General features: G+C 49.2%; 2 protein-coding genes across 7 annotated transcripts in view; one reads left to right on the forward strand and one right to left on the reverse strand.

Moving 5' to 3' along the window:
• The window catches only part of ccdc88c (coiled-coil domain containing 88C), a 60,844-nt gene that overhangs the window by 4,887 nt on the left and 31,202 nt on the right, over positions 1–24,755 (reverse strand). For 3 of the 5 annotated variants that reach the window (XM_082515197.1, XM_082515199.1, XM_082515200.1), the window contains 22 exons: positions 24,291–24,374; positions 23,497–23,640; positions 22,886–23,112; positions 22,287–22,368; positions 21,198–21,356; positions 20,025–20,171; positions 19,382–19,526; positions 19,117–19,298; positions 18,409–18,546; positions 18,046–18,330; positions 17,176–17,973; positions 15,095–15,222; positions 14,876–15,017; positions 14,659–14,796; positions 14,316–14,477; positions 13,959–14,236; positions 6,730–6,873; positions 6,288–6,474; positions 6,066–6,211; positions 4,674–4,763; positions 4,071–4,318; positions 17–106 (listed from right to left, as the gene is read on the reverse strand). In XM_082515197.1, coding sequence (XP_082371323.1) covers positions 17–106; positions 4,071–4,318; positions 4,674–4,763; positions 6,066–6,211; positions 6,288–6,474; positions 6,730–6,873; positions 13,959–14,236; positions 14,316–14,477; positions 14,659–14,796; positions 14,876–15,017; positions 15,095–15,222; positions 17,176–17,973; positions 18,046–18,330; positions 18,409–18,546; positions 19,117–19,298; positions 19,382–19,526; positions 20,025–20,171; positions 21,198–21,356; positions 22,287–22,368; positions 22,886–23,112; positions 23,497–23,640; positions 24,291–24,374 — 4,144 coding nt within the window. Of the gene's footprint in view, positions 1–16; positions 107–276; positions 1,315–4,070; positions 4,319–4,673; positions 4,764–6,065; positions 6,212–6,287; positions 6,475–6,729; positions 6,874–13,958; positions 14,237–14,315; positions 14,478–14,658; positions 14,797–14,875; positions 15,018–15,094; positions 15,223–17,175; positions 17,974–18,045; positions 18,331–18,408; positions 18,547–19,116; positions 19,299–19,381; positions 19,527–20,024; positions 20,172–21,197; positions 21,357–22,286; positions 22,369–22,885; positions 23,113–23,496; positions 23,641–24,290; positions 24,375–24,755 lie in introns of those variants that run through there. The other 2 variants (XM_082515198.1, XM_082515201.1) reach the window with 2 other exon arrangements.
• On the forward strand, positions 7,902–12,357 carry LOC309694938 (endonuclease domain-containing 1 protein-like). 2 transcript variants are annotated; one of them, XM_082515224.1, is made up of 6 exons: positions 7,902–8,037; positions 10,438–10,548; positions 10,632–10,717; positions 10,850–10,958; positions 11,227–11,419; positions 11,696–12,357. In XM_082515224.1, exons 2-6 carry the CDS (start codon positions 10,474–10,476, stop codon positions 12,124–12,126), a joined length of 894 nt encoding a protein of 297 aa, XP_082371350.1. In that variant the 5' UTR covers positions 7,902–8,037; positions 10,438–10,473; the 3' UTR covers positions 12,127–12,357. The 2 variants fall into 2 exon arrangements, with proteins under 2 accessions (XP_082371350.1, XP_082371351.1); XM_082515225.1 differs by lacking the exon at positions 7,902–8,037 and adding an exon at positions 8,051–8,347.

Raw genomic sequence — 24,755 nt, forward strand, 5'->3', positions numbered from 1 at the left:
GTGAGGGCTACGGTACCTGGTCCCTGTGCATCTTCTCCGTTCACGCTTTCGCTGCTTCCTCCTGGCGTGCTGCTGTGATAAACGCCCCGGCTCCTGTCCGCCAAACCTGTGGACCAATTAGAATGCAGTGAGGAGGGATTCACAGCGGCAGGGTTAATATCACTGGAAGCACAGCGGCGTGAGTGGGCGGGCCGTGAGCGTGAGGTCAGCGTCACAAAGAGCAAAGCAGGACACGGCGGCACGCACACACTCACTATGTGACCTGATGACATCACAGCGTGATCAGAGATGGCAGCTCCTGACCTGCATTCGAGGGACAGGACGCAGCTGAAGCAGTGAGAGTGCAAACACACCTGCTGCGTCCCACCTGACAGCGGACACGGTTCGTCAAAACTAAGGACACTGTGCTGTGATCTGACCAATCAGAAGCTGGGGGAGGGCCATTAGCGATAACTGTGACATCTGTGAAGTTTCCATTAAAGCACATCTGCAGGTTCAGGAACATCGCTGTCCAGACAGGAAACAACAAACCTACTTCCTGTCTGCGTACTTCCTGTCTGATGATGACTTTAAAGACGCTGGTTTTTACTTTCGTGATAAAACTAATCAAACGATGAAACATGACAGCTGCAGCGAGCTGTGCTTGTCTGAGACATGTGACCCTGAGAGCACAGGTGAGCGTACAGGTGAGCGCACAGGTGCAGCAGTTGTGATTCTGTGAGTGTTTCGTTGGGCGAAGCCTGCAGGTCTGCGTTAAAGCGGCGTCTGAAGCTTTCTGCTGCAGGAAGTGATGAGAGCGAGCGCCATCGCTACAAATCCACTTAGGACTGAAAACCTTCATGACTTTAAAGACTCACAGCTCAGAACAGACTGCAAGCTACACACAAACGCGCACACACACACACACACACACACACACACACACACTACTTACTAATAACACTGTCCAGAAACACGGGGCTGCTCGAGGTTGTCTTTAATGTTTTAGTGTCAGAGGTGTGTGTGTGTGTGTGTGTGTGTGTGTGTGCGCGCGTCACACTGATGACTGTGATGATGAGGATGGTGTCAGTGGGCACAAAGGATGAGGATGATGATGAGGATGTTAGAAATCTCCGTTGGCTAGGATTGGCTGGCTAGCGATGAGGTCGGCTGTGAGGTCGGCGGAGGACCAAAATCGCAGTCGTCTGGTGAGAGAGAGGGAGGGGCGGCGGGTGATGGGGGAGGATGAGGTCGGCGACAGGGAGGAGGAGGAAGGGGGGATGATCTTGTCTTGACTTTTACTGCGGAGAAATTTGAAGCGTTTTGGAGGAGGAGCTGAGGAGACGGGAGGAAAAGGAAAGGTGAGTAAACGAAAGAAAACACCGACGTGAGAACTTGTTATGGATGAACAGCAGAGATCGTGCAGAGAACCCAGAACCTACCAATCAGAGAGCTCGTCAGAGCTGAGCTCGGCTCACACTCAGGCTAACCTGAAGCTCGCGCCGCCGCTGCTGCGCAACATTCTCAGTAACGACTCAGGCCTAACGCCTGTAATTACACTGTAATTACCTACACATACTCAAAGGTCATGAGGCTGTACAGCAAACAGAAAAGTAATTGTACTGAAAGTACATTAAAGTACTGCAGTACTGGCAGTAGCTGCCCGAAATCTGGAGTGGATCAACCTTTAACCTTTAACCTTTAGCATCATGCACATCAAAGCAAGCGCGGATATAAATATAATCCACTCCATAATAATCCATAACACACGTCACAACGTACGCAGATGTGGAAATACTCGACTAAATACACTGAAAGTATCTGTATGTAAATATAACAGATTACACTGAAACCTTTAGTTACAGGGGAACTACGCCCTCACAGGCTGCATTAAAGTGTTCCCAGCTTCAGTGACCTTTAAAAACACCTGACACTGATGAAGGAGAGCAGGGAGGTGAGGAAGACTAGGATGTAACGTCCTGTGTTAAACAGGCTTTTAGCCGAGCTCAGCCCGAGTTCAGAGAGAACCCACAGATGTTAGGAGCATGCACCACAGAGCGAGGAAGAGGACGACGCAGGAGCCGCTGTCTGTGACGACTCATCACATTTTGCACTTGTTGGATCACAAACGCTTCAGTGCCGACCTTCTTACTGTTTATAAATGTGGGCGGAGCCTAAACAATGTCAGTATGTGACGGTTAAAAAAACCCGACGCACCCCTCTGTGTCAGTGTGAGGAAGTGTAAGTGCACGTTCAACCCCGGACAAGTCCCGATGTAAGACGTTTCCACAGCACGTCTCTGTTTCTGTGGACAAGGAGTCCACGCCGTCCTGCAGCCATCACACACAAAGGTTTGTTTTCACTTCCATCCAACAGTTTGCTTCACAAAAAACATCTTCTCAAACACATGATCTGTCCTGTTTTGTCCAAATGTGCTGAATAGCTGGAGGACACTGTGGTGCTGCTCATCGTGGACACAGACGTGGACACACGTTCCTGCTCTCAGCGACGGTCCGTGAGTGATTTTAACCCTTTATGACCCACCACAGAACCAAGTCCTCCAGAGCTTATCTTTATATCTTTACATGCTGTGGAGCCATTTGTGGGAGCATTTCAAGCTGCTATACATCAATACAACCATTACAGCCCAAATTTTAATAATATGTTTGCATTAAGTGCACAGTAATTACATCAATTGCAAAAAAGTGCAATAAACTACAAAAAAAATTGAAAATCTTTTTTTTTTGGAATATATTTGTAGTTAGAGAAATTTAAGAGGCTTATCACTCAAAACTGTAAATACAAAAAAGTTGCACAGAATAGTTTCCAACCACAGGAAATTTATTTTGAGTGTCTTCATAGTTTTATTTTTGAGATACACCAATTTTTATAAACTGCAGGAAAAACGAAGATAAATATTATAATGCAGATTTGCTAAAAAACAGCATCTGTATCAAAATAAACTATTTCCAGCAGTGCAGTTTGAGTTCTAAGCATCCCAGAAATAATAAAGAAAAGCATGAAGTCAAACATGACTTTTAAAAACTCCAGTACAGGCTTATAAGGTGAAGATAAAGATAAAAACCTACATTTTCCGCGAAAATGACGTCACTTACAGTTTTGGGCAGGTAATGGCGGACATGCGATCGTTCGCGCTGACGTCTATTCCAACATAGGAAGTGTTGATCAGCTGATTGGATCGGCAAAGCGTGTTTCTGGAATATTATGTTTTTGCTGCTGCAAGTGGTTTTTATGCAATTTTTGCAAAGCTATATGTGGAAGGAAACCGTGACCGAGGACAAGCTGATGGCATAACAAGTAAGTACAACTCCTCCGGTTTCATATGCAAAAAAATTTATTGCGCTAGCTTACGTGGTTCGGGTTCTACAGGGATTTAAAAATAGTTACATAAAACAGAGCGTGCCCGCTCCGACCGGTCTTAAAGGGTTGAAGGCGTGCCAGCATTCCCGACGGTCCCAAACTAAGAATGTGACATCTGGAACATCACGCCGGCCAAAAAGCACAAAGACAGTTTTTGTTGTTCTTTCCTGTTTCACTTTGTTCTCATTTAGGCTCCAAAGAAACAAACAGAGGTTTCTGTGAGAGGGCTGCTCGCTCCACGTGTCCTCCACAGGTGAGGAGTAACACGCCAACAATACGCCTGCAGAAAACTCCTGTTCAGACTAAAAGTGCACAAGCAGCTGTGCAGTCGAGGACCTGTCACTGCATGTCTGAATTTAAATGAGCGTCTGTGGAGCGATGACTGACAGGTAACGAGTCAAAGAACGGATCGAATCTGATAAAAACCCTGAAAATCTGCAGTAAAAATATCAGACGTGTGCACGGCTGGATCAGCTGCTCAGGAAGGTTCCAGATGTGAACTTACTGTCAGTCATGTGAAAGCCAACGGCGCCCTCTACAGGACAGAGAGAGCAGCTCCCCCACATGTGCTGTGAGCCTCTGATCAGAAGTCCCCAAACTTCACAGTGAGCGAGTCCCCGAGAGAAAACGAAACACTCTGCAGGCATGTTTAACGAGTTTCTCTGTGTGTGTGTGTGTGTGTGTGTGTGTGTGTGTGTGTGTGTGTGTACCTCGGCTGATGGGGGTCACAGCTGGACTCTGGGGGCCTGGGCTGTTATGGCCGCCGTCCTGCGAGTCACTGAGGGTCCTCTGGGGTGGAGGGGGCGGGGTGGAGGGGGGCAGGAGGGGGGGCGTGGCTGGTAGGGGGATGTCCGGGGTGCTCTTAGTCCGCTCCCTCTCGGCCCCCCTCTCCCGGCTGCTCTCCTTTCGGGGTTTGATGAGTTTGACTAAAGCTTTGGCTCCGGCCCACTGACTCCTCCTGCAACACACGGCAGCACGCTTAATCGATAATCAAGACCTGCAACACAGTGAGCACTCACACTTTTAAACACAATCAGGGCTCTGATTGCACGATAAAGCAGGAAACGGCGTCACTCTTTCAATTTGTATAGCGCCAAATCAAAGCGCTTTAACCGACTATCAAACCTCCACGAGCATGTTGGGCTCTTTCATGTTTCCGGCCTCTGCGCTGAAACCTGCAGCCGCTCACCTGTTTGTCACAGGTGTGACAAACAACCTGGCAGCACGCGTGAGCGCTGAGTAGGATTCTGGGATTTGGTCTGTAGATGCGTATGGATACCCAACAGCTGATGCTGTGAAGTGTGGACTCTTACTTTTTAGGCGTGGGGTCGTAGAACTTGTACTGGTCCATGATCTTCTCCTCCAGTTTCTCCTTCTGACGACGGAGAGCGTTCAGCTTATCACTGACGAGACAGACAGACATCGGTCACAGTCGGCCGTTTGTGATCCCTGACGGCACCACGGTGCCGGGTGGAGTTTAGAGCAGCGGTGTCAAACTCACTTTATGTCTGGCGGCCCACACACCAGTGCAACTTCCTGTCAGACGTTACAGATTCAACTGTTTTTCTGTCAGCTCGACTCGACTGTCAGAACAAAGATGACAGAAAAGTTCTGCTCGCTCAGACTCTCCACTTTATTTCACTGGACTCACAGAAAAACTGATATTTCTCTTTAATTGTCTGCTGTGGCAGCTGTTTGGGTTGGTTGCTGAAATTGTTTTGAGCTTTTCGCTGAGACTCTGGCGTTTCCGTGGAAACCACACGTGTCTACATTTAAATAAGAGATGTGACAGTACGTCTTTTAAACCCCGGTACGGGGCCTCAGGTTAGTGACTGTGTGTGAATGGCCATGAGGAGGTTTGAGTAGGAAAGTCCAAAACGTCTGCGTGTGCTTGTCTGTGATGAGCAGCAGAAGTATAATAATTATAAACAGCTTCACTTCAGACCTGTGAGACTCTATCAGACACTGAGCCGTGACTCTGAGCTGCACGCACACATTTCTGCATCTGACATTCAAACACACGTTTATCTAATATTCATCACTGAACTGTAAGTTTTCTTTTAAGGAGCTGATTTTTATTCAGTGTTTTCATAAAAGTCTTATTTTACGGATTTTTTGCTACCAGCGAGAACACGTGAGGTTTAAGGACAATCCTCATAATTTCTGTCCTCAGATTTTCACTCAAACACAGACAAACGCTCATTTTAGGTTTTCACGCTTTCTTCGCGGTCCCCCGACACGCTTGTATTTAAATCCAGCTCCCGTCTCTCTGTGTACCTGGCCTGTACCACTACACTCGCCTGCCCCCTTCCTTCTTTCACATAATGGTATGATCCCAGTCTGTCTTTGCATGTCATTGGCCGCATGATGTGCCTGTCAAAATAATGTCCCACCCCTCCCTGCGAGGATTCTCAGCAGGGCTGACGATTCAACTCCCCCACACTGACGGCCATCATTAACTGACATGAAATTATCTCACTGCCAGATGTGGCCCACGGGTTTGACACCCCTGATTTAGATGGTCCAACCTGCTGATGAGATGGCAGGTGTGTGCCTGCAGGTGTGTGCAGCAGCCACGTAAAAGCTAAACACAGATGTGAGGACTGCACCGACTGACAGCTGAGGATAAACCGCGTTCGTCAGCGATCAGCTCGTCCTGCAGGACGTCGCCTGTCTGAACCTCGCGGCGGCTGACGAGCACTCACATGTAGAGCTTCTGCTCCTGGTGGTACAGCTCCTTGCTCTCCATGCTCCTCTCCAGCAGCGCGTGGTTCTGCTGACTCAGCAGGTTGATCTGACTCAGCAGGTGGTGGTTCTCCTCCTCCAGGTTCCCTTTGAGGCGACTCAGGAGCTGGGCGCACACACAGAGGAGGCGGTGACCACGCTGCAGCCCGTCAATCAGCCGTTTCAGAAAAACGTGCGCTTACCTCACAGTGGTTGTCTAGTTTAGTCATGGTGAGATCTAGCGTCTGGTGCTGCTCCATCAGCGAATCGTATTGCGCCATACACTGACTCACTTCCAGCTGGGAGGAGCTTAAAGAGCTCTTGAGTTCGTTCAGTCGCTGCTGGAGCCCCTTGCTCTGCTCCGCCTGCTGTGATTGGCTCTCGGAGAGTCTGAAGATGGAAGCAGAAGGTGAACAGTTTAAAGTCTGTGCTCACTGGCTGCTGTCAAGGGTTTTCATTGGCTGTTACTGAGCTCTGATGAGCAGCATCAGCTGGTAGCTCCGCCCTCTCATCCAAACATGGTCACTTCTGGAACCAACATGGAGGAGAAAACGCTAACACAGAGGCTTCAAAACATCAGAACCTAATGCGTGATGTCATGATTGTCCATCTTTGCTATACAGTCTGTGTGTGAAAACACATCACCTGTCCACATCTGTTTTCAGCTGGAGGTTTTCCTGCTGCAGGAGGCGGTTCTTCTGGATCTCCAGGTTTAGCTCCTCCTTCTCTTTCAGGCCACGCCCCTCATGCTCCTCCCATTTCTCCTTTTGCTGCAGCAGTGCACAGTACCTGCAGACGTGCAGAGCAAAATGATTAGCCACGTCACATCACACACTTTAAATGAATTTAATTTTTTATCACTACAATGTTTCTAATCGACTCTCTGAACCACCAGCTACCGCTTCGCCACCCTGTACGACACTGCCAGTCACATTATGTCGTTAATTACAACAAGGAGAAACCTCTGCATGAAAAGTGGATGGTGGAACCTCAGGAATACAACAGCTTAATATCACCGTAACACACCAGAATGAGTCGTTTTCCTGTAAACAAAGTAAATTTTACTGTGTGCATGTAGATCAGCTGACCTATAACATGTTTACATCACATCATGTCGATCTTCTACCTTCAGCTGGTGAATGAGGAGTTTGAAAAGGACATGATGAGAGAGGATTCACTGAAACTAAACTCTAATGAAATAGGAACGAGGCAGGCAACATGTAAGTGCTACAAACAACAACCTGCAGGATACAGCCGAGGTCACTTCAACCCAACGATTAGACGTCCTGCTCTTTATCGCCATTGTGCTGCGAACATCATTAAAACTCACACATCATCAATGCAGCTGCAGTTTCAGAGTAAAACTATATTTAACTGTGAAAAGAGGAAGTCTCAATGTGTCAGAGTTTGGCTGTCTCGAAGTGTCTCTCTGTGTCTGATAGTGGTTTAAATTCATGTACAAATATCAGCCCCACTCAAAGGGTCAAAGGTGAGAATACTTCAGCACAGGTGAGGCTGACAGACAGGAAGTGGAGCATGGTGGAGCTTTAGGAGGGGAGATGTGGATAGGAATGATACAAACTGCATCCAGGACAGAACTGCAGCCTCAGGTTTCTGTCGTTCTGACACCGTTACAGGTACATGATGTAACAGATTACTTTCTATAGCAGCTACAGACTCCATTACTTGTAATAAAAGACTAATGTGTAATAGATTACTTTTTGTGAGTAATAATCCAACACTGCCTGTATCACATCTTTCATTGTTCTGGTTTCTTGTCCAGAACCAGACGATGGGGGGCGCTTATCGCGGGGTGGGTGGGGCTGTAAAGTGGTATTTTTGGAAAGGTATATATAGTTAAGTTGAGCAAACATAAGCAGAGTTCGGCAGGAAGAATAAGAGTTCCCGTTCTGAAGCCAGCAGCAGTCAGCTGTGTTCCAGCTGTTCTCTCAGGTGAGTAAATGCGTCACACTGCCTGCACATCAAAGCCTTCAGAGCGAACAGCGGTGTGACTGACACGGTGTGTAAACGCAGGTAAACGGAACTTTATTCTGTTTCCGGTCTGTCCGCGTGTCTGCTCGCACTGAAACACGCGGACCGGGGACGTTGCTGCGCGGTGTTTGAAGTGTGAAGGCGGAAGTTGGAAACCGGGAGTTCCGGGTCGGATTTCTACTTTAAAGCCGTAGAAGCCTGGAAACACTGACAATGGAAGCCGCTTCCGGATGTTGGAGAAGGGTCTGGGGGATGATGCGCTAGAGCGGAAGTGAGTGGACCTCTGACTTTGACCACGTGACCGAAGAACTCGCGACTCCGCGCTCATTTCGATACAAATTCCGTAAATGTTTATCGTATTATTTGACATAAATAAGGTTTATAAGGACTGCGCTCATTGGCTAACAGCGGGTCCGCCGCTAGCCAATGAGCGACCACAGTCAGAGCCCCGCCCCCACCCTTAAGAACTCCTCCGAAATCAGTCCGTTACGTCACGGCGGCTACAGCAATTATCGTTCGTGACGTTTCACAGAGCAGCTTTCCCTCTGACCCGTCACCTCAGGTGTGTCATACACGAGTCTGCGGACGCCTCTCCGTCATCGGTGCCATTTTTTTCTCTTGGAAAAACCGAAATAAACGTGGTGGATGTAGCATACAAATTAAAACTCAGATATGCAAACGGATATTTATTTGAGGTTTTTAATTTGTCACAAGGTCCAACAATCAGGACAATCACAGAACCTGCTTATTGAAACAATGAAACTGTGATCCTGAGCAAACTCACTGAGAGCTTCTGTCGGGTACAAATGTCCAGACACTTGTCCTCACACTCAGGCATCACAGCTGCATTCAGAGCACTGCATCTGTTTAGTGGGCCCTGGAGCAGGTTCAGAGATGTGACTGAGAACAGCACCAGCCCCACCTGTGAGCCTCCTCTGCTCTTCACCACACTCCGAGTCACACCGAGGCAGCAGCTTTGACTTAAGTTCAGACAGAGTCAGAAGGAGCCGATCAAAGTGAAGAGTTACTGTTAGTGATGCTGTTAGCTTCCAGGACTGTGGGCGTTTAACCTGCCACAGGTAACGTGAGGACTGCAGAAGAATAAAACTCATAAATCTGGAATCAAGTTCTCAGTCATCCAGATCATCGTAGTCAAAGGAGCTTGCAAAGAAAAGCGTCTGGACTTCTTTAAGTTGCTTGAAGACGTTTCACCTCTCATCCAAGAAGCTTCTTCAGTTCTAAGGTCAAATGGTGGAGAGTCCCAGATTTAAACCTAGTGGGAGTTTCCCCCGCAGAGGGACAAAAGGACCCCGTGATGATCCTCTAATCGCCTGAGCCAAGGTGTGAAACTGGGTGTGGGTCCCAATCAGCCAGGGTTTCGGGTGAGCTCATTGTGAAATCTGGCCTTGATAAGGTGGAGCGGGTGGAGGGAGGTTTGGAGTCTTCACACCCCCCCGTTCTCTGCTGCCTGTTGGAGCGGGGGGCTGGGGCTGGAGGAGGAGTTGGCCGTCCGATTGGGGCTTGGATTGCTGGTCTGCTTCTCTCCACCCCAGGGAAGAGGGTAACACCACCTGGGTCTGGGTGCAGTTTCCCTCTCCAGGGGCAAGGGTACCTAGACCTGGGGAGCACTGGGCTGTGGCCCCCCCACGCCCTCTAGCAGATCATTACATGAAGGAACCTTTTAAAAACAAGCACGTCCATGCTCACAGGTGTGCACACGGGTGCTCACACACACAAACTACACCCTTTTTGGCTCCTACCTCAAAGCACACTGTGCGCTGTCGATCTTACGTGCTGCACAATAATGTTTAATATTTAGTATTTACTGTTATATTCACATAGATCATCATGATGTTGTTTATTATATTGCTCTTTTTTTTGCTTGTTTTCTCTTTTCTCTTTCTCAACAGGTGATCCAGGTGATTGATAGATGGATTTTTGTCTGTTTGTTTTGTTGGTTTTTGTTTTTTGCCCTTTATCACCGTAAAAATACATTGATGGGTTTTTTTGCACTAATAAAGTTAGTCAGTTATATCGTCAGCTATATCATTATCGCAAATTTTCAAATATAGATCATGATAAAACTTTTGGCCATATTGCCCTGCCCTAATAACAGCTTATTCAGAGCAGATAACTTTCCGCCTGAATCAAAGGAGAATGAAAACATTGTGTTTTCTAAAGGGTGCATTTAGTTTTAGAATATTCTGATTTGAATCATCGCGTAAATTAAAACAGAATATATTCATCATGTTTGCGCTCTGGAGCATTGATGGGACGTTAGTGAGATTCTGGCTCTTTCGTTGCGTGCAGCTGCCTCCTTCCAGCACAGTGATGAAAATCTCGGGTCATTTCTTGTGTTAGGTGTTACTCACACGGAGGATCTCAGACTTATCCAGCATGCAGAGCTCGGTGACCGTGTGCTTCCTCCTTCTCGTCTTTCCCGTCAACGCACACGTCGTGGAAAACTTTGAGGTTTGTGTGTCAGTGCGTTCATAAAGATGATAAGATGGTTTCTCTGTGTGTTTAAACCTAGTTTCTGCTGCTCTGTTGTGTAGACGTGCATGCAATACTTTTACAAGGGGCATGTGCCAGAGTGGACTCCCAATGATCACGTCCACATCTGCCAGATGTTTAATAACAGGTAATGATCATATTAAATAAAAGTATTTTTTTATTCTGTTAAACTGCAGAGCTGGACTTGATGATCTGTCGTTACTATTGTGAACTTTACTTTTAAGATTCAGTCTTTCTAATTGACTCTGTGAACCACCAGATACTACTTTGCCACCCTGTACGACACCACCAACCGCATTCCCGTCTACTCTGCTTATGTAGTTGAGGATGGAAAAAGTTCAGAAACAGACTGGATGGTGGAGCCTCAGGTATACGACAGCTTTGTAAATGAGACCCACTCAGGTTTCTTCCACAGACAGCTGATCCCAGACTTCCTGACAGATGCTAAAGCTGCATCACACATTTAACATTTCAGTGAAGACTGTAAAAAGTGATGGCATTTGAGAACTTTGTGTATTTAATATTACAGTAATACACCAGAATGAGTCGTTTTAATGTAAACAAAGTACTGTGTGCATGTAGATCAGCTGACCTATAACATGTTTACATCACTTCATGTCGATCTTCTACCTTTAGCTGGTAAATAAGACGTTTGAAAAGGAGATGATGACACAGGATTCACTGATTTACAAACATCGTACACTAGACCCTATAGACCCTAAGGACATAGGAACGAGGCAGGCAACAGATGACGACTACAAACAACTTACAAAACAATACAAGGATCAATACAATCGAGGTCACCTGAATCCCAGCTCACATCATGCAGGTAAGAGAGGTCGAGCTGTTCTGAGGGGTTTGTCGTGTGTCTTATGCACAGTAAGATGTACACGCGTGTTCTCACATGTGGGAGACAGAACACGGTCCCAGGAACATGAACCAGAGAACACAGGAAAGAAGAAGACTTTAAACACAAGACCTTTAAAAATAATTACGTTCTGTTTATGAGGGAAATGTATTCTACACAGCACTTTATCATAACCTGCTACGCTCTCATCCACCCACCAATCACATCCTTCTTCTGTCTCTACATCATTTTCCACAGATGATGCTTCCAAAGCCACCTACACCCTGACCAACATAGTTCCTCAAAAACAAAAGCTGAATGAAAAATGGTGGAGTCGACATGAGGCCAAACTCAAAGGTTGGGCCAAAAATTACTCCGTCTACGTTCTGGTCGGTGCGACTCCATCCAAAGGAAACTGGATCAAAAGAGATAACCAGCCAGGTGTCAACATCCCTGACTACATGTGGGTCGCCCACTGCTACTATAACAAGACATCACAGTCTTATGAGAGTGGAGGTGCCACAGCTAGGAATGTTGAGAACCAGATCTACGAGTGCACCCTGTCACAGCTTCAAGCCTTTCTTGGAAAACACAACCAAACAGCTGCAGGTCAGCTGTTTCACAACGACTGCTATGTGGAGCAGGCTGCAGGTGCGTCTGCAGCAGCAGGAAATCCTTGTGACATATAATCCAGAAATACTCACGAGATCACTGATCTCTGCAGAGTAACGCAGCTCATCCTTTCCTCAGCACTGCACACATGAACTCATGTAAACAGTTACTGTGATCTTAACTGTGTCGCACAAATGTCAGCATGTTTATGGTGCAGGTGAACACATGCTGTCATGCTTACAGGCGGCTTTACTCTGAGAGCAGCTTCACTGCAGCTTGTTGCTTATTAAAATCTGATGAAATGCTCAGTGTCGCGTGTTGGTGTGTTCAGTCAAAATCAGCAAGTGTGACAAACTTCACTAGGGATGGGTATTGATAAGATTTTCACGATTCAGATTCCATTTTCGATTCTGTTTAACGATTCGATTCTTTATCGATTCTCTTTAAAAAAGGAGAACACTAAGGTCGATTAGCTTAGAACTTTGTTTTATATCTTTTATATCTTCTCTTTGAACAAGATAGAAATTTAGGAGTAACATGGCCTTACAAACCCAACAGTGAGATCTTAAGAGATCCACAGCCTACGGCTCTTCAATGGGGTGTCACAGGGTCCCCAGGAAAAAAAATTGTAAATGTAAAATAATAAAATAAATATTCTTCTGTAGCAATAACAAAGTTTAACATAAATTCTTCTGTAGCAATTACACAAGAATATCCAGTAATGTCCCTGCCTACAATTAAACACATTCACTTACTGAAAATCATCTGCTGTGGCAAATGGGTGCAAGGCTTTGACCACAAACTTAGTCACTGCTCGCTGACATTCGTCTATCCTGGCCTGAAAGGAGACGCTACCGGTAGACTGCAGCGAGAGCTGCCAGCATCTGAGCCAGACTCTGTCTGTCTCTCTCATCATGGTCACCTAAATGCACAGTAATGGCAGGTTTTGTAATAAGGCAGATCGCGCTAACATAATATGCACTGTTAGTTGATTATTTACCTGCCGCATTAACGGGAGAGGACGTGCAAACGTTACCGCTGCTGCTGGGTTGAGATTCACGAGTCCAGAGCGGAATTAAAAACACGACATTCATTTAAGGTCATCGCGTGTTTTGTGAGGAAATGCTTTTGCATATTCGTAGTGTTTCCTCCCTTAAATGAAATATCTACTTTGCAAGTATTGCAAGTTGCCCTGCTGTCATCCGTTCTCGTAAAGTATAACCAAAGTTTTGAGCGTTTGAGCCGCTTAGGCGCCGTGTTTCCTGCCAGGTAAATGATGCTCTGCAACGTGGTGACGTCATTCGGGGCGACTGGAATCGATAAGGGAATCGTTTGCAAAAATGGCAAACAATTCCAAGGAATTGAAACAGTGGGAACCGGTTCTCAACAAGAACCGGTTTTCGATACTCATCCCTAAACTTCACTGAGCCGATGGAGGCTCTGACCTCAGAGTGCCGACGCCTGATGTTTCTCAGCTGGAACAAACACATGTAACCCCAGAGAGCGAGCAGCAGAGCGAGCAGCGACGCTCCATGCTCATCAGACCCTCTGCTCTTCATCGCCATCGTGACTGCAGCTGCAGTTTCAGAGCAAACCTCTATTTAACTGTGAAAGGAGGAAGTGCCATTGGGTCAAAGGTCGGCTGTCTTGAAGCGTCTCTCTGAGAGTGGTTCAAATTCATGCACACCTCGCAGGTATTAGCCTGATTTAAGGGGTCAAAGGTGAAGCTGACAGAACAAGTGACACAGACAGGAAGTGACACGGATGGGTAGATCAGCTAAAAGGAAACTTGCGGCTCAGGAGCGATCAGGAGCCGTTTCCATGGTTACACTCGGCACCCTTTCTCCCACCTGTGCTGCTTCCTGTTACCTGAATCATTCCAGCGCTTCACGCCGACGCGTCCACTTACTTGCCGTGCAGCGTCCTGTGCTCGCTCTCCAGCGCCCTCTGTTTGCCCTTCAGCGCTGCGTGCTGACTGATCAGCTGCTCGTACTCGTGAGCCTGCCTCTCGTGAACGCTCAGCAGGCGCTCGTGATCGCTGAGCACGCCCTCTCTGGCTCGCCACGCCTCCTCGCGCTGCCGCTGCCACGACTCCACCTCCGTCTCCAGGGCGGTCACCTGGCCTTGCAGCACGGCATTCTGGGCCATAAGAGAGGCGCTCTGAGAGGAGAGGGTGGAGTTCTCCACCTGAGAGGACAAAGAGATGAAGCGTGAGCGCGATGGCCTGAGTGTAAACTGGGTCGAAGTTACACGTGCGTGAGCGTGCCTGCAGCTTCGCCGTCTGCGTGTGCAATGCCGAGTTCTGCTCCTGCAGCGTGGTGGTGTGCCGCTGCAGCGCCGCCATCTGGTTGTTGAGGGAAGTGTTCTGGTTCTCCAGCTGCTTCAGCTGCTCCTTCAGCAGACTGCTCTCCGTCTGCAGGGAGGCGTTCTGGACCAAACAAACACAGTTTCACAGCAGTCACACAAACTCATCCATCAAATTAGCACAAAGCGTTTTTCACGTGTGAGAACATTTCTGAGGTGCTGAACAGGAAACGTTCCTGTGCTGCTATAATCATTAACAGTGATAACATCATTATTAATGATGATGATCAGAAACAGCGGCTCACGTTCTTCTCCACGTCGATCAGGTGATCTTTGATTCGCAGCAGTTCGGCCGTGGCGCTGCGGTCAGCCGCCGGGTGCTGCTGGGAGTTGTGGTTTACTTCCTCGTGCTGCTGATGTGAGGCGGACGCCGTTTGACGAGCCTGCAGCGGGAAAGAAAAATGTCAGACTGTCGCACAGCTTCAACTTTACAGAGGCGAAGGCGAGGGCGCGTTTCCTCACAGCTTCCAGCTCCGCGTGAAGCGTCTTGTTGAGGGCGCCGCTTTCTTCCAGCTTCTTTTCCAGGCTGGAGATTTTCTCCTCCTTGACCTTCATGGTCTGCTGGACGGTTTCCTCCAGCCGAGACTCCAGCAGCCTGTACCTGCTGACATTCAAACACATCCGTGAGTCCCTCGTCAGAGATCCGCTTTAAAGTGAACAGGTGAGGTCGCAGGGTCGTACCTGTCCTCCAGCGTGTGCTCCTGCTGCAGCAGCTTCTCCCGGTTCAGTCCGATCTTCTCCAGCTCTTCGTTCAGTCGCTCCAGCTCGACCTTCTGCTGCTGAACGCTCAGCTTCTCCGACACCAGCTCCTGCAAAACCGCAACACAAACACCGCTGAAGGTCACGGGCGCTCGGCATCAGGCTCAGAGCGGCCGACGTCGCCGAGCGTCTGCAATACAGCTGGGACATATTATACCTTTCACGGTAACACCGGTGTAATTTTAGGCAACGATAAGAAAATGAAACATTGCGATAGAACATGGGTAAAACACGCATGTGCGGTGCCTTTGTTTTCATACAAACATGGCGTAAAAAAGCACGGCGGTGGAGAACGAGAAGGCAAACAGACGAACCAGAACTGGTTTGTAAAAGTGGAGCAACCGCAGTGATGTGGAACTGGTTTGGTTTTCGTCAGAAAGCCACCAAAGCACAATGTTTTGTAGAACATACCAGTGGGCCATCGTGGTGAAGGGAGGAAACACCACAAACCTATTTCATCATCTGAAGCAGAAGCGCTTCGAGTACAACACAGCTGTCAACGAAGAGGCTTCAAGCTGACAAGCTGACTCAACAAACAGTCGGCTTTAAATAGCTGCAGGCCTTAGCCAACGCTGGGGGTAACGAACTAACGCAGAGACGCATCGTTTAGGATATGATGCCCACTCAGAGTGTGAAGGAGGTTTCACACAGGTGCATTTGCTCTGTCACATGTTTGTAGCTTTAATGCAGATAAAACACAGCTGCTTGTTCAAGTAGAAATAAACTGATGATTTTTTTGCACTAATAAAGTTGAGTTGTAAAGTATTTAGTCTCGCATCAGTTACATGGTGAGTTACATCGTTTGGCCACACTGCCCCGCCCCACTCTGCAGGTTTCCAAAGAGCCGAGAATGAACAGCTGACGCAAGTTACAGTCTGTAACATGTGCGTTTTCAGACTTGCTGATTGGTTGTTCAGGACTCGATGTGGCGCTCACAGGAACCTTCCACGCTGATGCTGTAAAGAACACCCCAGTGTTCAGTACCTAGCAGTGCAGCGCCCCCTGCTGGCCTTCTGGTGTATATGTCGGTAAAGCTGACCGAGCGCCTTGTCTTTGATTGAGATTCAGATTTTGATACATTGTTTTCATTTTACTGCTTTTTTTGCAGTTCTGAGAGCAAAGAAACTGATGAACCCTTTAAAGCCCACCACAGAACCAAGTCCACCAGAGCTGACCTTCATATTTTTACCTGCTGTCGTTCCATCTTTCAAGCTGCTACACATCAATACAAGTTTTAATAACATGCATGCATTAAGCCGTAGTAACTATATACCCTCACCTTTGTTGTGAGGTGTTTTATGTACTTGCGTTTTATTGTATTTTATATTTGTATTTTATTGTACAGCACTTTGGTCAGCCTTGGTTGTTTTTAAATGTGCTTTATAAATAAACTTGACTTGACTTGTTTTTACACATATTTCCAAACAGCAAACTGACTGAGTGTCTCTGTAGTTTTATTTTTGAGCTACACTCACTTTTATAAACTTCAGGAGAAACTCAAACTTAAACAGTGCAGTTTAAGTTCAAGTCAAACACGCTCCTCTGAAAGGCCCTGTAGGAAAAACTATGTTTCCCACAAGAAAAAAATGACGTCACTTCCTGACATGCCATAGTAGGAAGTGCAATGAACAGCTGATCGGATCTGCAAAGCGTGTTTCTGGATTATGACGTTTTTTACGTGCCTTCTGCAAAGGACGAGCTGAATGCATGTTATGGAAGTGCGGCTCCTCCGGTCTCACATGCAAAAACATTCCTGCGACAGCTTATGCAGCTGCAATTCTCCCGGGATTTAAAAGTAGTTACTCGGAGCGTGTGCGCTCTGATGGCAGCCTCGCGGTCTCACAGGCGTCAGCAGCAACGAGGAGACCGACACAGACCCACGAGTGACGCTTCTACAGCTCACCTGCTCAGATCCAAACTCTGAACTAGAATCTAAATAACCCGCCCAGCGGCGCCACGGACACCTGCTTAAACGAAGCTCCTCCCCCTGCCCCTTCTCTCACCTCTCTGAGCGTGGCCAGCGTCCTCTTGTCGATCGTCGCTTGTTTCTGAAGCTCCTTGTTCTCTCGCTCCACCTCCTTTGCTTTCACCGCCGCCTCCTTCATTCGCTCCACCTCCTTTTTGAGAGCTCCTCCCTCCTTCGTGACCTCGGTGAGCCTCCTGGTTTTCTCCTCCAGCTCCGTCTCCTTCCCCTCCAGGAGCGTCCTCATCCTCCAGCTCTCCTTCTCCAGCTGCTTCCGGCCCTTCTCCGACTGCTCCAGGTCCAGCTGGAGCTTCTTCCTCTCCTCGTCTCCTTCCACTCGCCTCCTCCGCTCCTCCTTCAGCTCCTCCACCTCCCTCTTCAGGTCCTCCTCTCTGCTTTCTGCCTCCTGCCGCCTCCTCTCTTCCTCCACCCTGTCCTCTTTGCTCTTCTCCATCTCCTCCTCTATGTGATGCTTCTCCTGGTTCAGAGCTGTCAGGTTCACCTCCAGCCTCTCCACTCTCTTCCTCTCTCCCTGCGCCTCCTCCCCAGCTTGATCCAGCCTCCTCTGCAGCTCCTGCATCTCCCTCTGCGCCTCCTGGAGCTCCTCTTGCACAGTGGTGAGGCGGGTGGATGAGGAGCGCAGGCTCTCCAGGGAGCAGCGGAGCTCCAGGTTCTCCTTGGACAGCAGTCCGTTTTCAGCCTCCTGCTTCGTCAGCCGCTGCAGCTCCCGCTGGCTCTCCTCTGCCTCCCGCTTCAGCCTGTGCACCTCCTGCTCCAAGGAGGTCACCTGTTTCTCCAGAGCCTCGGAGCGCTCGCTGCACGCCCGCAGAGACGCCACCTGGAGGCGACACGGGCACGTTACACTTATGCTGCAGTGAGACTCGTCAGAGAGGAGGAAGCGTTTACGTACCTCTCTGCTGAGCGCCTCCCGGCTCCTCTCCAGCCGCGCCACCTCTCGCTCCGCCTCCTCACACCGCCCCGCCCGCTCCCTCAGCCTCTCTGCCTCCTCATTGGATACTTTGAGCTGTGTTTCCAGGCTGGCCAATCGGGAGCTGGTGTCGGTGATGCTCTGGTGCAGCAGGCGGTTCTCTGATTCCACCTCGCGGACCCTCGCCACGCTGTTAGACTGAGCGCGCTCCTGAAGGGACGCCACTGCCTCCGACAGGTGCTGCTTCTCGCTCTCCAGCTCTGAGATCTGATTGGACAAACAGAAGTCAGCCGGTCTCCTCTGCGACTGACAGTGAAGGAGATGTTACCTGAGCGTGCCACACACCTGTCGGTCCTTCTCCGCCTTCAGAGCGTGCATGTCGCGCTCCAGACTCTGTTTCTCCTTCAGTAGCTCCTCCCCCAGAGCCTCCATGTCCTGATTGGTTATTTTCTCCTGGTCCAGTAAACCCTGCAGACGCTCCAGCTGAAACAAACACAGGTGTTGCTTTTAGAGACAGGGGAGTGTTTCAAAGCTCACTGAGCTTGAATGATGCTGCAGGACGTTAAAACTGGACAAAAACAGTTAAAACTGTGCCGTTAAAAGACGAGACGAGTTTGTTATCAGGGTTTCACGTCGTCATGTTTACTCTCTGAAAGTTCCCCTGCAGCACAGACGGAAACACAAATACTGGACGAATGAAGGTTTACTGAGTGATGTTCATGTTTGCGTGCACGACTGGTGCACCTGGAGTCAGGTGGAGACACCGGCTTGTGTGTATGAGTTTTACTGTAAACCTTAACCGATGAGATCCATGTTTCTTTATTGATCAGCTGTGTTATCAATCAGTAAAAGTTACATGTATGTGTCTCATATCAGCATCTAGACTAAACGCTGCACGCCTGCAGGACTGAGACGCGATGCATCACTGTTACTGTAAAATCAAATCACCGCTCAGATGGCAGAAATCAAAGTTTATTAAACTTTAATTAAAAAACAGAATCCCCACAGCAGCGCCTCGAGCCAGTGAACAGCAGGAGTGACTGTGAGTCCCACCTTGTTGCTGAGACTCTGGTTCTCCCGGTCCAGCTCCTGCGTGTGGAGCTGCTTCTCCTGCAGGAGGTGGTTCTCCTCCTTCAGCCTCTCTATGGACGCCTGCAGCTCCCGGTTCTCCTTCTCCAGCTTCAGCATGCGGCTGGAGACGCACTCGTTCAGCTCGTCGACCAGAGACTTACGGGCTGGGCGGAGAGAAGAGAGCCGGTTACCAGTGTACAGACGGGTGGAGGACAGACAGGCTGAGGACAGACAGGTGGAGGCTCACTCTCGGTATTGTCGTGGTTCTTGGTGAGCTGCTCCAGCTCCCAGCCCAGGTGAGCCGACTCGTTCATGCTCTGCTTCTGTCCGATCTCCAGCAGCATGTTCTCCTCCACCAGCTCCTCCAGCCGTCGCCGCTCGCTGTCCCGCTCCTGCAGACAGGTGGAGGGACAGACAGGTGGATGATGATTTTTACAGAGACCAGCGTTCTTCTGGTTTCTGCCCACTCTATTAATTGTTTATGCTTTTCAGGGTCCCAGGGGGCGGAGCCTATCCCAGAGGTCACAGGGGGAGGGGCGGTGTATAGACTGGGCAGGTGGCCAGCCCATCACAGACGTGTGTGCTGTTACACTGCATTTTATTATAGTTTGTTTATCACCTGAGCACGCTGATGCCATGTGACCGTTTGTCACAGGAAGTGGGGATTTTTTACAGGTAAAGGGGGCGTGATCGTAAACGATGATGATGAGAACTTCAGAGGCTGACCCTGACAGTAAGGGGAGGTGCTCTCATCCTACGTGTGTTAATATACGTCACACACCACCCAGCCACCATCTCGTCACAGAGAGAAAGCTTTGTGTCAAGAACATCTGGAAACATCTGGCGCGGTCACTGTGTGAACCATGTGACGGCGTGGGTCTGGGTCGTACCATCTCCAGGTCGTGGATCTTCGCCCGCAGTAGCAGGTTGTCTTTCTCCAGCGTGTGCAGTTTGTCACAGCGCCCCCGTGAGGCCGACAGCTGCTCCTCCAACAAAACCTTCGTCTCCAGCAGGGTCAGGTTGTCTTCGCGGAGCTCCTGGAGCGCGCACGCAAGCACACACACGCACGCACACACACACACACACACGCACGCACGCACGCACACACACACACACGGTCAGATTAAGTGCAGAAATGTGTTCGGTGTGAGGACATAAACAGAAACATGACAATATTAAAACCATGAAAATAATCGTTCACCCCTTTGTCTTTTTTTTCTGTCAGCAACGACATTAAAACCACCTGACATCACCAGGCCCCTCCCCCGAGTGGAGGTAGTGTGGATGCCACACACCTCTGCAGGTGTCCTGGAAGCTGTGCGGTGAGGTCTGTGTACATCACTCTCAGTCAGGCATTAACCGCCTGACAGAGGGCGCTGCCACGGAGGCGTGTGCAGGTCTGTGGTTAGGGAGGGGATCAAACATGAAAGCAGGACCCAGGTGTCCCAGCTGAACACCACCCGGAGCACCACCCGGTCTGCACACACTGTTGTTCTTATGCTCATCTGTTTACAGCGTTCAATTGTCGCTCCTTACACAGACTGTATGCAGAAGATGGAAATAGCCAGGTATTTGTCTGTGAAGGTTCTCAGTCATCCAGGTCATCGTAGTCTAAGGAGCTTGGAAAGAAAAGCGTCTGGACTTCAAGTTGCTCTCATCCAAGAAGCTTCTTCAGTTCTAAGGTCAAATGGTGGAGAGTCCCAGATTTAAACCCAGTGGGAGTTTCCCTCCACAGAGGGACAAAGGACCCCTGATGATCCTCTAATCACATGAGCCAAGGTGTGAAAGCGGGTGTGGGTCTGGGACTCTCCAGCATTTGACCTTAGAACTGAAGAAGCTTCTCGGATCAGAGGTGAAACATCTTCAAGCAACTTGAAGTCCAGACGCTTTTCTTTCCAAGCTCCTTAGACTAGCCCTGTATTTGACTCCCTTTTGGAGCCAGCCTGAAGTGGACGCCAGAGGACCCACAGCTTCCTGTTTCAGGCGGCGTGCGGAGGTGATGGTGGTGTTTGTCGGTGGCTTTAATGTGGAGGCTGCTCTGTGGTGAGACGCTCTGGTTTTACCTCCACTCGGGTTTTGTAGAAGTGAACGTCATTGAGCTTCTCTTTGCATCTGCTCAGTTCGGTCTCCAGGCGGTCGATGCGAGCGGCTCGTTCCCGCATGGAGTCCACCTCGTCCCGGTACACCCGGGCGGAGCGCGCCTCGACGGACAGAGACTGGTTCTGAAAAATAAAACAGGAACACGTTATCGTCACTTCCTTCCTGTTATTAATCCAAACCTCACGATAAAAGCGCCGCCACCATCCAACCACTCTGTACGAACCCAGAGCAGCAGCCTGCTTAAACTTCTTCTATACAAACGCTCTGATCTCCTGATGCTCTGTAATCTGTTGGTAATTTAAATGCTGAAGCCGTGCAGGATTACACGTCATCCTGTTGTACACTTATTAATCTCTGCTGCGTGCTCAAAACCAGTTCATCAAACTGGGACAAAGTGACTGAGACCACTGCAGAGGGGGATGACCCTCCATCAGATTACATGTGAGTCTAATCCCAGCTCTGTGAGAGGACCGTGTTAGAAATAATCCATCGTGCAAACCATGTTCAGCTGGACAGAGCCGTCCTCCAATCACAGCCCACAGAGAGCAGGTCAAAGGTCAAACTGATCGATCCTTTTATGTAGAATATGGGCTCATCTTCAACCTGATGCAGCGTCGTTCCTGCTGAGGAGCAGTTCCAGCTGCTCCAGATGTTTCCAGCCTGTATTCAGTCACTGTCCGCCCTCACAGGCCGCCACAGAGCTCCGCCCCGAACACCTTCGCCTCATCAGCCGTCAGATGTTTCCACAGCTCCGACTTCTCCATCTTTCTGTTGCTCCTGGAACAACTTCATGGCAGATCCAAAGTGAGCAGATAAGAAATGCTCAGGTTGAACATTGGATGCTCTCTGTGGACCATCTTTAAATAATTACAGGCTCTGTTTTTGCTTCCTTTTAGGAAGCATCCCCTGCAGACGAGGATTCTCCCAAAAGCTGAGCACGACTCACACCGGGACGCAGGAAAACGAGCTTCCACAGAAACGCTCCTCACGGACACATGACCGCCTACTGTGGCTCAGCGCGTCAGTGATGTGTGACTCGTCCCGTTTCTCACCTCCTGTTTTAGTCTCTGCAGCTCCTGATCCAAACGCTCAGCTTCATGCCTCGAATCCATCAGCTGCTCCGTCTTCTCCTCCCTGCACACAGACACACACACACACACAGACACACGCACACACACACACACACACACACGCACGCACGCACGCACGCACCGTTAGTTATCTGACGCCAGCAGCACGCTCGCTCTGAGAGCACCCTGCTATTTCAGTGGTTAACGTGGTCGAGGTCGTGTGTTAGATTTCGTGGCTCCGTTTGTCTCTAAACTGTTTCCTGTCGGTCACCAGTTAAACACACACGTCCTGTCAGCGTCGTTATGGAAACACCATCGGTGCTCTGACCTTCATGTAAAAAAACAAAAACAAAAACGTGTGAGTGTGTTCAGCAGAGAGCTGCCTGGGTCAGTGAGTAACGCAGGCGTGCCTGCTGTTAACCTCCAGTCACGTGTCTCCGCCCTGTGATTACAGCGGCGTGGTCGTGTACACACGGCCTGTGAGATGTGCTGGAGCCTCGTTAGCGTTAGTGTGAGGTAAACATTACAGCTCGGGCTCGTCAGACTTTATTGGACGGGCGTGTTTGAAGGCGGAGACTCACAGCTCCTGTCTGTATCTGCGGAGCTTGGCTTTGGTGTCGGCGAGCTCCACGGACAGATGTTGCTTCTCTTCCTTGGAAAGCGCCGCCCCGGCCGAGCCGCCATTATTCACTCCCGCCCCCACGGAGCTCCGCCCGTGCTCTGGGCCGATCGTGCCCAGGACCCTGCACCCGTCCTGGGGCTGCTGACTGGACAGGTAGTCCCTCTCCTGGGTCAGGTCCACAATCACCTGTAAGGCAGGTGTCAGAGTGGGAAACGTGAACACTTCAGGTGAAATATGTTGAATCTCGTGTCAACAACAACAACGGACGTGAGATCGATGCGATCGGTCCAATCAAAGCTTCACACGTGACCTGCGGTCCTTTAAAGCTTAACCAGACAAACGTTCTGACCACACACTGAATATGAGCTACTGTGACCTCCCGTCAACAACACATCACAGAACGTCACATGGATCATTGAAGGCGACCAATCACATTATTCTGAGACGTTACAGTTTTATCATCTCTCCTTCAGTTAAACACGACCTTCAGACTCAGCGCCTTGTTCACAGACATCACGGCGTCTGCGTCACGCTGACGACATGTGTATAAAGCTGCGTCTGCGAGCGTACCTCGCTGGCTTTGTCTCGCTGGTCGATGAGCTGCCGCAGGGACGCCGCCATGTTGCGGGACAGAGGCTCGAGCTCCTCGTGGATGATCTCTGCTCCTTCCTCCAGCCAGGACAGGTCCAGAACATTCAGCTGGTTATGGGTCACCTGACACACACACACACACACACACACACACACACACACACACACACACACACACACACACACACACACACACACACACACACACACACAAAATGCAGCTGAAATTTAGATTTTAAAGTTTCTAAACAGTTTCCTGCTCATGATGATGTCACAGTGAGTGTTACACCTGCTCTCTGGTTCAAGCCTGGTGCTGATAAGCCTAAACCAGAGGAGGGGTGTGGCCTCTCCTCAGGTGGTTGAGCGGTTTAGTTGGCTAATAAACAGCGACGGTGATCGTCCCGTGCTGGTTTCTGAGGGGTCCCTCCCCTTCAGCCTCTGCTATTGATACAAAATGATTTCTAAAGACTCAAGTTCAAAGACGTTTTAGCGTCACAGTCGACACAGACGCCAGCAGAAGGCCACATCTCTGCTCAATGCAGGTGGCGTCCTCCTGGAGGCGCCAGAGGACAGTCTGCAGGTTAACCTGAACGCTGTGAGGCTGACGTGGGTCAGCACCTCCAGATGAAAACAGGCAGCAGGTACACACTAACGTGAGGGTGCTGCTGCTGCAGCGGCTCCACCTGGGACAAACTTTCCCGGGTGGAGACGCTGCAGCAGCACCATGTGATCAGTGATCAGCAGTGAAGCTGCTCTCAGCAGGTTTCAGTCACCTCCTGGATGTGAGACACGATGGCAGCCTGAGTCTGGATGTCCAGCAGCTTGATCTTCTCGATCATCTCCTCCTTACGCTCACACTGAGGAGACACACACACAGACAGACACACACAGAAAATGAAGGATTAAAATCAAATAGCAGCTGTTGCTTCTCTTGTTTGTTTGGTGGGTTATTAGTTATTTAGTTATTCAGCATCTTTAAAAACAAGATGACAGACGTCAGAAAACTTAAGTTAAAAATGAAAGTGTGTGTTACACATTAACAGCACAAAGAGTAAATAAAAAAACGACGTCACATAAAAGTCGAGATGGTAAATACGTCAGTAACAGGTGGACTCGGAGGTGAGGGGCTGTGCAGTTTATATCCACGACCCAATAAACACTGATGATGTAACTGCATGAGCACACGTCTGCTTTCTTACATTCAAAGCACAAAAATGAATCTTTGGATTCTGCTCTAA

Source organism: Aulonocara stuartgranti (genome assembly GCF_965226115.1).
Source record: "Aulonocara stuartgranti genome assembly, chromosome: 19".
In the NCBI taxonomy this organism is placed as follows: Eukaryota; Metazoa; Chordata; class Actinopteri; order Cichliformes; family Cichlidae; genus Aulonocara; species Aulonocara stuartgranti.